We start from the raw sequence: 13,150 nt of genomic DNA, 5'->3' as shown, positions 1-13,150 counted from the left end.
TTTAGACTTGAGTACTTGCCTGTTCATTTGTACGATCCCTTCATCTACGCGACAATATATATACATTGGCCGCCGCTTATTAAACTTACTGGTTGATAAACTTGGCGGCTTATTGCGTTTAAATTTCCAAAAATCAAAACGAATATGTACTAATCAAAAGATAAAACGCTGTTTGTTAAACTCATCTCCACTGCTTACTTGTCTGATTGTTCTCACTGTCTTGTCTGATTGTTCAGATCCTCAATAAACTGTGGCTGATAAAAGTTGTTTGTAGTTCATTCATTTACCTTTTAGTTATGTAGTGCTTCAATAAAACGGATTTAGTAGAAATTTCAGGCAGTTTAGTTAGAATCAACACCCTCAGGGGAGTTGGTTACACTTCCCTAGTTTCCGACAGATAATATTTACAAGTCTCTTTGTCCAGACTAAAAGTGAGAGCGACAGAATGCCATTATCTTATGTGTAACGAAACTGACTGGTCTTCGGAGATTTTTACCCATCTGCATAATTTTTTTTTTATTCAGAAAATAAAATTTCGTACAATATTTTATATTATTGCCATAATTTGAAGATCTGGAAACCATAATTTTGTCTGAAGATTGACACACTTTTGCTCACATTTGTTACTTGTAACGTCGGTTTTTTTTTTAAAGTATATGAACTGCTTACAGCTGTCTAGGAAGGAATAGAAGGAGACATCTTCCTTTCACCATGGCTAATGCAATGCTGCCCAACTTTGATAATCCAAGAGGTTGAGGCACTTTTGTTTACATCCAAAGCATGTTCTCTTCACAGAGATTTAGTGATACATTTGCACATGAGAATTCCACACAAATCAAAAAGCAAAGATGCTTTCGCACAAAGAAACATTCATTGCTAGGCGGGTAATAGCAGTTTGCATAGTTTAGTGAGTTGCGTACAAAGAATATTTTGATTATCTTTTGATAACTTGCAACAGTGACTTTGATTATTAATTTGTTTTATAAAATTTTAAGCTACTGAACTGCACAAATATTGATTTTCGGAAAATGCTTATGTTAAACGTAAAGAATGATAACTACCGTAAGGTACCTTTAAAATGTCAAAAAATATATATTGCAAAAATATAGCACATTTTAAAGCTGAATTTCTTTACAACTAACTGCTAGAAGCGTAAAAGTTTGTTTACTTTTTTTCCATATGCTGTATAGTGAGTTTGCTTCTTTTATTTTATGTTCCGAATATTAAGATATTTTAAAATACATAGTTGTCATCCACGTCTCATTTTAATATGCACTGGTCTCAGCATTATGGATAAACAAATCACAGTTTTTAGCTTTTTTCAAAATTAATTAATTATTTTTTAACATAAAATTTAAAGTAATTTCTAAAACTTTCAGGAGACAGACGTAATATGTACTCATTTTAAACTCACTTAGGGTTTGTATATTTGTAAAACGATAACTTTGGGTCACTAATGCCTAAAAAAAAAGGAGGAGAAATTGAGCAGTGTTAATTTTAAAGCAATTTCAAGACGTGATAAAAGACAATATACAAGATATATTGAATATGCAAAATTGCAATAAATTTTGTAATCTCTTGCAGTTTGTAAATTTCAGATATTTGCAAATTTAAATCAGTTAGTTGTTTAAAATATTTAAAACTGAAGCATAGTTGTTTATGCAGATCAAGATTGTGATCTGATGACAATGAGATTAATGTTTAAATGTGAATGGGTAATTGCTTATTATATTATTATAGAACAATTATGTAAAATTGTTATGATTGGTATTCAGTGGTCTGCCAAAATACATAATTCTAGAAAATTTGATTTTGATGATGAATATATCAAAAAATGTGTTTCAAATCAAAAGTTGGCCACTTGAATGCTAAATGTAAATATACAATTACGCATGTTAAAATAAAGTTAGGTTAAGCTTTTTTAACAGGATAAAGCGTGCAGTGCCTATTTTCCTAAAGGAAGAGGTGACTTTCTGGAAGTCTTTTTGAGGAAAATTAATTTCCTGTGTGTGTGTTAAAGATATCACGTGTAATTTTCACTCGATTTATATTTATGCATACTTACATAAAAATTCTGATATGTGCATAATTATTGAAAATTACTCAAGAAAAATAGTGAATGCACAGAAAATGAAGATTTTTCCCGTCCCGAAAGTGAAAAGTATTAAATATATATGAGTATTTAAAAACATGCGTTTGCTTTTAATTAAATTTGTAAATATTTATTAAATTGTATATAAATGTATTTGGAAGTGAAAGATTTATTTATCGTTAACGTCTTCAAAGAGTGGTCTGAATAAATCTAGTTATTGAATATATCGAAATTTATGTAATGATTATAAATATTATCTAAATATATTTTGACCTTAATATTTAACTGTAAACATAAATTTAAATTCTGTTGACAAATATATTTATAAAACTGTTTAAACAAGAATTATTTGTACTACTGGAAAAAATATTAGAAGTGCTGTAAAGCACAATGTATCAGATGTGTACTTATGGAGTCAAAAAGTTTTTCATAAGTATTAAAAGAATTATTTCCTTACATTTTATAATAATTCAATTACCTATTAAATACAAAAATATTAATAACCGTCTCTTTATACCCCTTTCCGAATCCTCACAGAAAGTTACGTAAATGGAAATCAGCAACAGAATTTAACATAGTTAACTATTAAAATAAAAGGTACCCAATTTGAAATAAACCAAGCAGAGCATTAAAATTATAGAGTAGTTATGATTTTTGATTTAAAAGATGCCTTAGAAGCTAAAAATTCTCATATTTGAGAAAGTATATTAGTAATTTTCCATAAAGCATTTGAGAGTAAATTTTGCAGTACTTTATTAACCAAACAATAAGTGAAGTAGCACAGTACTTTTTTATTGACACTTATTGATACTGAGCAGAAGTCATCAGTTAAGTTTTACCGTATTTATGTATGTTGCAGGAATATCCTGTTTTACATACGTTCGCTATTATCCGCGGTGTGTCCTGGAACGAATTGCCCTCGGATACGCGGTTATTTCTACATTCTTTTAAAACTTAAAGTTTCTAACACTGTAGCAAAATGTGGTACAGATTTGCTGTAAAACGATCCCATGCTCTTAGATATGTATAGGAAGAAGCACCACTAACTTTTTATTGGCTTAAGACTTTTAACAGAATGTGTAACCTAAAATTTGAGCGTATTCCTTCGAAATAGACATATGTCAGTATTTATTGACACCTGCTGTATCAGTTTGTATAAGAGCATTATCGAAATAATATTCTTTTGTTGTCTTACCAGACACAGTTATGGCATTCAAATAACATTGCACTTCTTAAAAACCTTTTAAAATTAATGATATGATCTGCATGAAAAGAATCAGAGGCTGAGCTTAAAGCCAAAAGAAATACAAACTTGTGGAATCTCTACCCTGTTAATGTAATTTTACTTGATGATGTCTACTTAATGAAAAAATATCGCAACTTTTTAAAAATTGATCACAATATCATAAATAAGGGGCAGAGGATAAAAACAAATCGATAGTATACATTTAATTTGGTATGCCCTGAATCTACACAAAATATAATACTTTTTACTTTTGTATCTGGCTACTACTTTAGCCAAAACCTACTCTGATGAATCTATTCTTTGGATGATTCATTCAGCTTCTAATTTATTTTTTTAGTGACTTCATTTTAAATTAATACCGATAACCTTTTTAATTTTACTTTATTACTGGCTTTACGTTTGATCGTATTTTAAAACGTATGATCATATATGATTATGATTAACATCTTGTTCTCTCTGCGCAGTGGAATTAATTAAATTACTCTCAGTTCGAAGCTTCTTAAGTGCGCTAGTTGAATATGTTATCATTATACGTCTCCGTTTCAAATAAACATTTTGGCTTCTGCAATATCATTTTCATAAGCTAGTTACAATAGACAATAAAGTTTCTACTACCGGCAGTACTTTTTTAAAAACAGAAAAGGATACGTTTTATTGAATATACAATTATTAAAATTTTAATTTAATCCATATATATGTGCTTCAGGAATAGTAATTTCATCAATTCTCTTTAACGAATACGCATTTCAGAACATTGAACTAATTTTCAACACGAATTACTATTCATTTTTTAACCTTGAAGAAAGGATTATTAGCTAAATGAACCATGGGGATAGCATTTCATCATCTTATTTTCTCATCTATACCCTCAAAACTAATAGGTTCATTACATTTCTTTCAGTATTTCAGATTAAATTAACATATTTTGCATTAACTAAAGTTCTAAAGAATACGTATTTCCCTATAAATGATTCCATATGTACTTCTAATTCACAAGCCTTTTCCCACGTTTAATCCTATTCAAGCAATAACATTTTGCAGATGAGAGGGGAGTAAATGTTTTCAATATATTTGATCTGATTCATTTCATTTATAATCTAGCCAAAATTACAGGTTAATAATAATTGATGTATTGTAGAATTATAACGGTCGATTGATTCTCCTTTCAGTTGTACTCTTTTGCGAAATTTATATCGTTCTGCCATTACTTTATCTACGGCATAAAATAATATTCCATTGTAACTGCGTTAGGCTTATATGTTCTAGGTGTACCTTTCAATATACAATTTCAATTTCAATTACAAAAGTCATTACGCGGCTTTTATTTTCATAACCGTTGGTCATAGATATATACAGTAGCCACCGCTTATTAAAACTGGTTGATAAACTTGGCGGCTTATTGAGTTCAATTTTCCAAGAACCAAAACGAATATGTAGTAATTAGAAGATAAAACGCCGTTTACTAAAATCATCTCCGCTGCTCATAAAAATTAACTGTTTGGTGGTTCAGATCCGGAATAAACTATGGCTGTGAGATTCAATAAAACAGGGCTAGTAGAAATTTCGGACAGTTTATTTAGAATCAACACCCCCTGGGGAGTTGGTTATACTTCTCTAGTTCCTGACAGATAATATTTGCAAATACTTTCTCCAGACTGAAGCTGAGAGAAAGTTGTTATGTAAACCCATAAGTTATGTGAAAGTATTTCACTAAAATACCGTATACGGGTAACTATTGAACTATACAGGATAAAAGACATTTTATTGGAAAAAATGAATTTTGTTTGTTTATGCTACAGAATATGCTAGGAGTATGATTAAATTTGAGAAAAGGGGAACACCGGTTCTCAAGGTTTTAACGATATAAATAGTGGAATGTACCATAATTTTTGCGTATTTTGTTTATTTACATCAAAGGCGCAGCCAAAGAACTCGGAAAAATAATAACGTTTTAAATTAAAAAGTCATGCCTTACTGTATTATTAAACTTCTAAAATTTCATTTTGGCTGTATGGTAACAAGTGCAACAGCTCTTATAAAATAATTGACTTGATGTATTTTAAACTAAGATAGCCGGGATAGGCTGCGAAACATCATTTCAACCAAAGTGCCGCATCCTTAGTGTCATTTGCTTGACTAAATCTTTTCTGGGGCAAGCTGAAATTTTCGGTCTAGTTTAGGTAACGGATCTTATACGGATGAAAAATTTAATTTTAATTTCGATATTTTTAGCACAGTGTGACATTTTAGTTTATTACTAGCTTTTCTTTCAAAACCACTTTGTTGCTCCATATCTGTGTTTTATTACGCACAGCGTAGTTGAGTATCAGGTCAGGTATAGAAGAGTCAAATTTTATATAAATTTGAAAGATGCATAATGATTCCTGTATATTATTATATAATATAAAGATACAAAACTATGCTGTTAAAATATGCATAAATGAACATAAATACTGTAAATACATTTAGATACTTTACCTCCTTTCCGGTAATCCAATTGACCCCTTTGTATCATTCGTGATTGAGATTATTGTTTTATCACCAGTGAAATCAACTACTTTAGCAGAGGGGACTATCTCTGGAGTTTTGCTTTTGTACTTTGATCTTTTGCTACTCAATGACGAGGCAGTTGAAGATCTACTGCTAGCAGCATCACGGTCCGTTTCGCTCACTAAATTCATATCATAATAACTTTTTCCATTATCTTCCGTGACCAAAGGTTCTTCATTTTTTCTGCCTTTCAAAGGATTGCGTTTAAAAATACTAACTCGACGCGCTACTTTGGCTCTCGTTTCTTCCCTTTTTAGAGTCCAATTATCAGCCCCTGGTGAGGTGGTACGCATTGATCTCAGTTTGCTATCTTCGGCCATTTTCAGCCTCCCGATTGTTGTTTTGAATTCTTTCATAAATTGACTAATAACATTTTTTTCTCTTGGAGAATCATTACTGAAGGCAGGAACAGTTCGTTCAGACAATTTTTTAGCAACTTGAGAAGAAAGCTGTAGGTATTCTTCCAAAGAAGGGTGCTCACTGTCGTCCAAGCTGTAAATTTCAGCATCCAAATCTGTACTGAATCTGCTATCATCATCCTGCGTTGTTATATCGGTCATGTCATCCTCATCGACATCAGGGTCCTCATCGTCATCATCATCATCGTCATAATCTTCTATTTCTTTGATAGCGGTCGATGAAGTTATAACACTTGAGCCTGAAATCATGGACAAATCTTCTGTACTCTTAAGCGATCTTCTCGACTCCAGCAAAGAAGGTGAGCGAACTTGTTTTCTAAAACTTGAATTTAATGAATCTCCAGATAAAGATGCTTCCGAAGTTTCCGAACACTCACTTAAATCATCCCGTTTTATTAGAGGATGGCTATTTTCTCGAATTAATAATTTCTCTTTCATTGTAGAGGGTTGACTACTCGTAGTTCTTGCAGAAGAATTACTCATCGCAGTGCCTGGTCTAGAACTACATGTGATGCTTGCTTCGTTTATAACGCTATCTTCGATGACACTTCCTGTATCAAAAAGAGGGGAAAATTCGTCATTATTTTGCTATTTTAAATTATATTTCCTTTTCTTTATTCATGATGATAAATATAACATAAATACTCCTAAAGAAGAATTTGTTTTAAGGATGAAAGTTAGAATAATTAGAATTAATTTTAATATTAATAGATACAAATAAAGCTCTAAAAAGTTTTGAAATGAAACATCTCTAGGGTAACTCACTCACTTACGTTAGAGCGTTACAAAAGCTGTAATACCTAGCTAGACGTTTGGAGATTACAGTACAATAAGAGCTAAGCTAAGTTCGGTTTTATAAACAATTCTCATTTATCGCTACGAGCTATCTTTTTGAAGTGAAATTTCTGTAGCAACTGCAACTCAGTTTGAGAGCTTTACGTTGGCTGTTAGAATGCAGATTAGCAAGCATTTGTTTCCTAAATATTTCAAAAATATCCCTCATTGATACAAATGGTTTAGCGTATGAAATAATTTTCGTATTGTATACCTATTACCTCATAAAAACTAATTACTTGAGAATAAAATTAATGAAATTACTTTCAACTAATTAATGAAATTACTGTCCACTTATCTCTGTCCGAGCCAGGACAATTCATAATTCACAAGGAGAAAGTTCAATGAGTTTATTTATGGTTGTTAAAAGAATCGCATTCACTACAATTACTGTACTATTACCAGTGATTGTCACTGAAAGACTTTACCGTGACCACTATTAATAACCCAATGTTTTATCACTATCGAAAAGTAGCAAGGCCAGTGTGCAACCTTCAAGAATAATTCTGTCGACTTCAACTTAAATGTCTTAAAATGATAGACCTACTACTCATTGATCTCATAACCAAGAGTTTTATCCAAAGAAAAGGATTATATATCGTCAAAGTTTAAAAGACCATGCTAGAAATCTCATAGATTCTTTTCTTGAAAAATTTAACACTTTATTGTTTTTTAAACTTGGCTTAATAAGGAAAACAGCGTAGAAGTTCCAAATATTAATTTTATCCTCCAATTTAAACATTATGAAGTTAGAACCGCTGGAGGAGCTGTATATCAAAACATTAACTTATATTGCAAGTGTTATCACACGTAATTTAACTTAATTTATCACTAACATTGAAACAAGCAAAATATGGAAGCAATTGGTATTTTTATAACTGCTTGTAAGCCGAAATGTGTTCTGCGGAATGTATCATTGAAAGCACTTTGCGAATAATATTGGACTATGCAAATAATGCAGCATATCATACGTTTTCTCCATAGAATATTACTATACTGTTCATGGTGCTATGCTATTGGGTGAAGACCTATGCTCGGATGAGAAAAATTAATTATGACTCTTGGCGGTGACTTTATAAGGAATTTTCTCCTTCCTTTGAGGTCGAGTTGGTAGCGCATCTAACTAGTAATCGGAAGGTCCGAGGCTCGAATTCCGATGAGGGCATTACTGAATTTACAGTTTTCTGCTGCGATAAATATCTAATCTCTCTACAGCTTTAATTAATTTTGATACATAAGAAGCACAAAAATTAACTGATTTCGTTCAAAATAAATTATAACTAAAAATTAATAACAGTCCTAAGGAAGCAACCATAAGATCAGGAGTTAAAGTTCATGCAGTATTTTCAAGATACCTCAAGTAATTTCCATCTAAGTGTGTTTAGATCACATTTTATATATCACAGAACTATTGTATCATTTTAAAATTCTGAAGATAGTGAAACAAAATAAAAGTTATTACACTGGTTATCATAAATTAAAGAAAAATCACAAAAATAGCGATAACTCCCTCAAAATTAAGCCAAACCGTGTAAAATTTGAATATGTTGCCAAGTAAGAGTAGCTGAGTAAAACTGCGATATGCAAATTAGTAGCGCTGCTTTCGGAATACATCATCCGCGAGCAGCATAAAAGTCCATGTTTGAAAGCAAGCCCACATATTTCACTATGACAATGACATCAGAAATCTGAGATAGCCAATTCGTAACAATGATCTCCGGGCATAATTTGCCTGCAGAACTGCGTTGGAGAGCCATTGGGAGACTAGAGGCAGAACAAAGTCAAACAGAAGTGGCCAGATGGCTAAATGTGAGTCCTTCTGTGGTTCATAGACTTTGGAGGTAATTTCAAACCACAGATTGGGCATCTAGGAGGTTCAGCCACGGACGGCCAACTGCTACGACGAGTGCTGATGACCGATATTTGACATTATGTGCACGCAGGAATAGAACCGCTACTCCGACTCTTCTTAGATCCTCCCTTGCTGCAGCCACCGGAAGGTTCGTGTCAACGTCAGCTGTGCGTAGAATGCTTCACGAAGGTGGTCTGTATGCGAGGCGACCAGCCATTTGTGTGCCGCTCACGTCACGCCATAAGAGGGACCGTTTTCAGTGGGCATGACATGTCTACTGGACGCCTGATCATTGGAGGGCGGTCCTCTTTACGGATGAGTCCAGGTTTAGTCTAGAAAGCAATAGTAGGCGTTATTTGATATGGAGGGAACCTAGAACCCGTTATCATCCGTCAAACATCCGTAAAAGAGACGCATACGGAAGGGGCAGTGTCTGTGTTTGGGGGGGGGACATCTCTTTGGGTGGACGCATAGACCTCCATGTCTTTCCAAGGGGAACCGTGAATGCTCAGATTTATAGAGATGACATCCTTGATGTTTATGTGCGCCCATATGCCGGGGCAATAGGTAATGCTTTCCTGCTACAGGACGACAACGCAAGACCACACAAGGCTCGCGTCGTAGATGATTATCTTCAACAGGAAACAATTATGCTCATGGAGTGGCCAGCTCGATCCCCGGACTTGAATCCTATCGAGCACGTTTGGGATGCTTTAGGGAGACGTCTAGCTGCTTTCAATCCTTCTCCTCAGACCCTTGTCGCGCTTGCAACTGCTTTGTAAGAGCAATGGCTCTCGCTTCCTATGGAACTGATAGACCGCATAATTGAAAGCATCACACATCTCTGTATGTGCTGTGTTGCTTCTAGAGGCGATCATATTCCATATTGAAGGTACTTTTCCTATAGCAAACTGACACCTTCGATTTGTTCATTTTATACATGTGCTAATTTCTATACTACCATATTTGTCTGGTAATTTCTTTTTAGGTTATTTGATACCTTACTATGTGTTGTATATTGTGGGTAAGTTTAATTAAATTCTACATGTAACTTTTTCAGTAATCGTGATTTTTGTGATTTTTCCTTAATTTATGATAACCAGTGTATTTTTCGATATACATAAAATGATTTTTCATTAATTATTTTTACAGAACCATGCTCTTATAACCTCTTATATGTAATATTCATTGCATAGCAGCTTCACTTCAACTTCGGGAGTTTTTCACGCACATGATGTTTTTAATGGGATGCACAAAGTTTCTCAGCGGATTTTACCTAAAATCTTAAACTTTTACTTACGTACCGGGAAAACTGAATAAAATTGCATCAAATGATGTTTGTTTGGTTACTGGTGTCATGTTAATTGAACAACCGAATTGGTTGATGACCGATTAAAACAACTGTACTAGTATAAATCAATTTCCTAGAGTAATATTTTTCTTCCATTAGTATTCTGAAATGCTGCTGTTATTGACACAAGTTCATCTTCCAACACTTTTTAGACACACGAGACATAGTTCAGACACTTGTTCCTTAAGTTCAGGAACAAAATGTGCTCATAAAGAAGAGGAGATTTAGTCTGATCGCATTTGTAATTGATAGAGTTTTATTGGAAAGTAAGATGGTCTTTTGGCCTACTTTTTAATATTACATTAGCATTTTTTTCGTTAATTGCAAAAATATTTACATAGCGGGATCTTACCGATGATTCGCACAGCTACAAGAATTTCTGGGACGAAGTGAGGTTTGAAACTCTAAAATCACGCATACGTTTGCAGGGTTATTAGGTTTTTATTGAGTAGGGCACATGAAAAATCAATGACGCTCTCTCCAGGTCTCGAACTCCGAATCTTTTGTTTGCCAGCTGAACTTGCTTTCGAACTATACATCGAAGACATGCGGTAAGGAAGGAGAAAACTCCTTACGCATTTACTCAGAGAATAATAATTACAGGAAGTACAGCCTTTACATCTAGCAACCAATATCTTTTCTCAGTTGTACACACGATTCCTTTAGAGGGAGAATTATATGCTAACATACACACGAACCAGATACAAAGAAAAATGTCTATAATGCATCCCACAGCCTGTTTGCAATTCAGGTATGTAATTTTGGCTCAGATGTATACCCGAATAAATTTAATAGCATCAGTGTCTATCAAGCAAAGCTCCTCGTAGTGAAAGAATCTTTAATATATGCAGAAATTATAACAATGTGTCGCAGAAGTTACTGAAAGTCGGTTTAGATCTCCTTTGGAAAGGCAGGTCAGGAAAGTTACCTTGTATCCCCAATACGCTGAATCCTATCCTGTGTGAGCATTACTAGTTAACAATAAAAAAAATAAAATAATAAAAAAAAAAGACAAGAAAACTTCAGTTTCTACTGCGAGTGCATTAATTAATTTTCCGTATCATGTCTCTTTTCACTAAAAGTCTTATACAATGCGCATGTGCGTTAGTGGTAATGCAAACGAGACAACCCGAATTATGATAGATATACTTCAGAAATTTGTTCTGAAGGTTTCTCGTGAGTTGTTTAAGTTGCACCTCACATTAACAGCAATTTCCAGTTCTACTTCATCAGCCTTGGCCTCGGTTTAAAAGATTAGTTTCTATGGCAGACACTTTCAGAAATCTTGGAGTGGGGCAGATGTTTATCTAGGGACATACTGCTATTACTGTACTGCGTATTAAAATTGCGCATATGGCATAATTTAGCGAGATAGATCATCGAGTCTAACATAGTATATACAAGACTATTTGTTACACATTTGACTATTCTGTGATTAACAGAATAAATACACTTACACCAATCATCTGATGGAACAGAAAGGGTTTGATCAGAGTCCATTTAAAAAAATAAAACTTTTAGCAGCAATGTAAACCTTCTCACGAATTTTCTAGCCAACATCTTAAATGAAATTGCAGTTGAATTTTAAAACAGCAGTTGTGCTCTCTGTTACTCTGGAATTTATTTTATGACATACACCTCCGTTGCATAATATCTGTCTTGTTTATACACTAAACGTACTATTTCACGACATACACAAACAAATTTTTGAAACTTTCAGAGCTTAGGCTAATTTATTACTTATATAACACCTAGCTACATTTGTATATCACTTATCTAAATTTAGTCTTTTATATCGTATTTATTGTATTTAATGAAATAATCATTTTTAAGTTTTTAATTTATGAACATTGAATGCTAGTAGGTAGTCTCAGGTAAATGGGTTGGCGGAATGGTTAGTTTTAACAGTTTTCAGCGCGTGTAATGTGAATTCAAGCAACTTTCTCTTAGAAATTCCTCCATGAAGGCACCCATTTCCTTAGGCAGACAGCCTTCGCGTATTTTGCTATATTCAAATAACCGAATCTAACCTTCAATTTTGAATTCTTTGGAAACAGTAATTGTATTCTCTACTGCTGTCAGTCCTACAAGTCTAATTGTAACATATTTCACATCTTGCTTATCTATGCAATCAATTACAATCCTGCATCCTAGTTGAATAAATAATTTGATATAATTAATTTGTATCTGTGCGTGTTCATTAAACATCAGTGTTACTATATTCTGACTGTGTTCAGTCATGCTCATTGATCTACCTTCCAGCCTTAGGACGGAATTCCCAGATAAGTGTATTATTTCCGATGGCAGACTTTCATTTGTAAATTTCGAATGGGCCAAACGACTGTCAAACAGCATATTATAGCAATTACATTGTATCCTATACTTTCCGGAATAGTAAAGTCTTAAAGTTTTGTTTGCAACTTCAAAATAAAAAGAATTATGTATATATCAGCTTCAAATATAATGAATTTTCATAACGCTTAGAGTTGTGTTTCATTCTTTCTATACAAATTTATTTAAAGTATTCCCCTAATACCACCTGAGATTAAACTAAGCATTCAAAATGTCTAAGAAGCTTTCGATAAAACGAGGTCAATTATTAGTTAGAAGTACATTGCTTCTGGTTATAATTTAAAAGCAAAATTTTCATTATAAGATTTAGCTTTCAATTTTTCTTCCTTCTTCGTTTGTCACCTTGGAGAATGAACAGTAAGTTAATATCTTGAACAGAGAATTATGTAAATCTTTTGAATATAAAAGCTTGGTGACAGGATTAGAGAGAGAAAAACAAAGTTTACTTAATGTT

The 13,150-nt window shown here is 33.2% G+C and overlaps 1 protein-coding gene across 1 annotated transcript in view; it reads right to left on the bottom strand.

Annotated features, from left to right (window-relative positions):
* The window catches only part of LOC118181445 (uncharacterized), a 102,563-nt gene that overhangs the window by 28,803 nt on the left and 60,610 nt on the right, over positions 1 to 13,150 (bottom strand). The window contains exon 9 of the mRNA XM_085809251.1: positions 5,817 to 6,858. Within this exon, the coding sequence (XP_085665377.1) occupies positions 5,817 to 6,858 (1,042 nt within the window). The remainder of the gene's footprint in view (positions 1 to 5,816; positions 6,859 to 13,150) is intronic.

Source organism: Stegodyphus dumicola, chromosome X2, assembly GCF_044657685.1.
Source record: "Stegodyphus dumicola isolate Sdum_Otavi_A_Nest chromosome X2, ASM4465768v1".
Taxonomy (NCBI): Eukaryota; Metazoa; Arthropoda; class Arachnida; order Araneae; family Eresidae; genus Stegodyphus; species Stegodyphus dumicola.
This window is presented reverse-complemented; position numbering and strand designations above follow the sequence as displayed.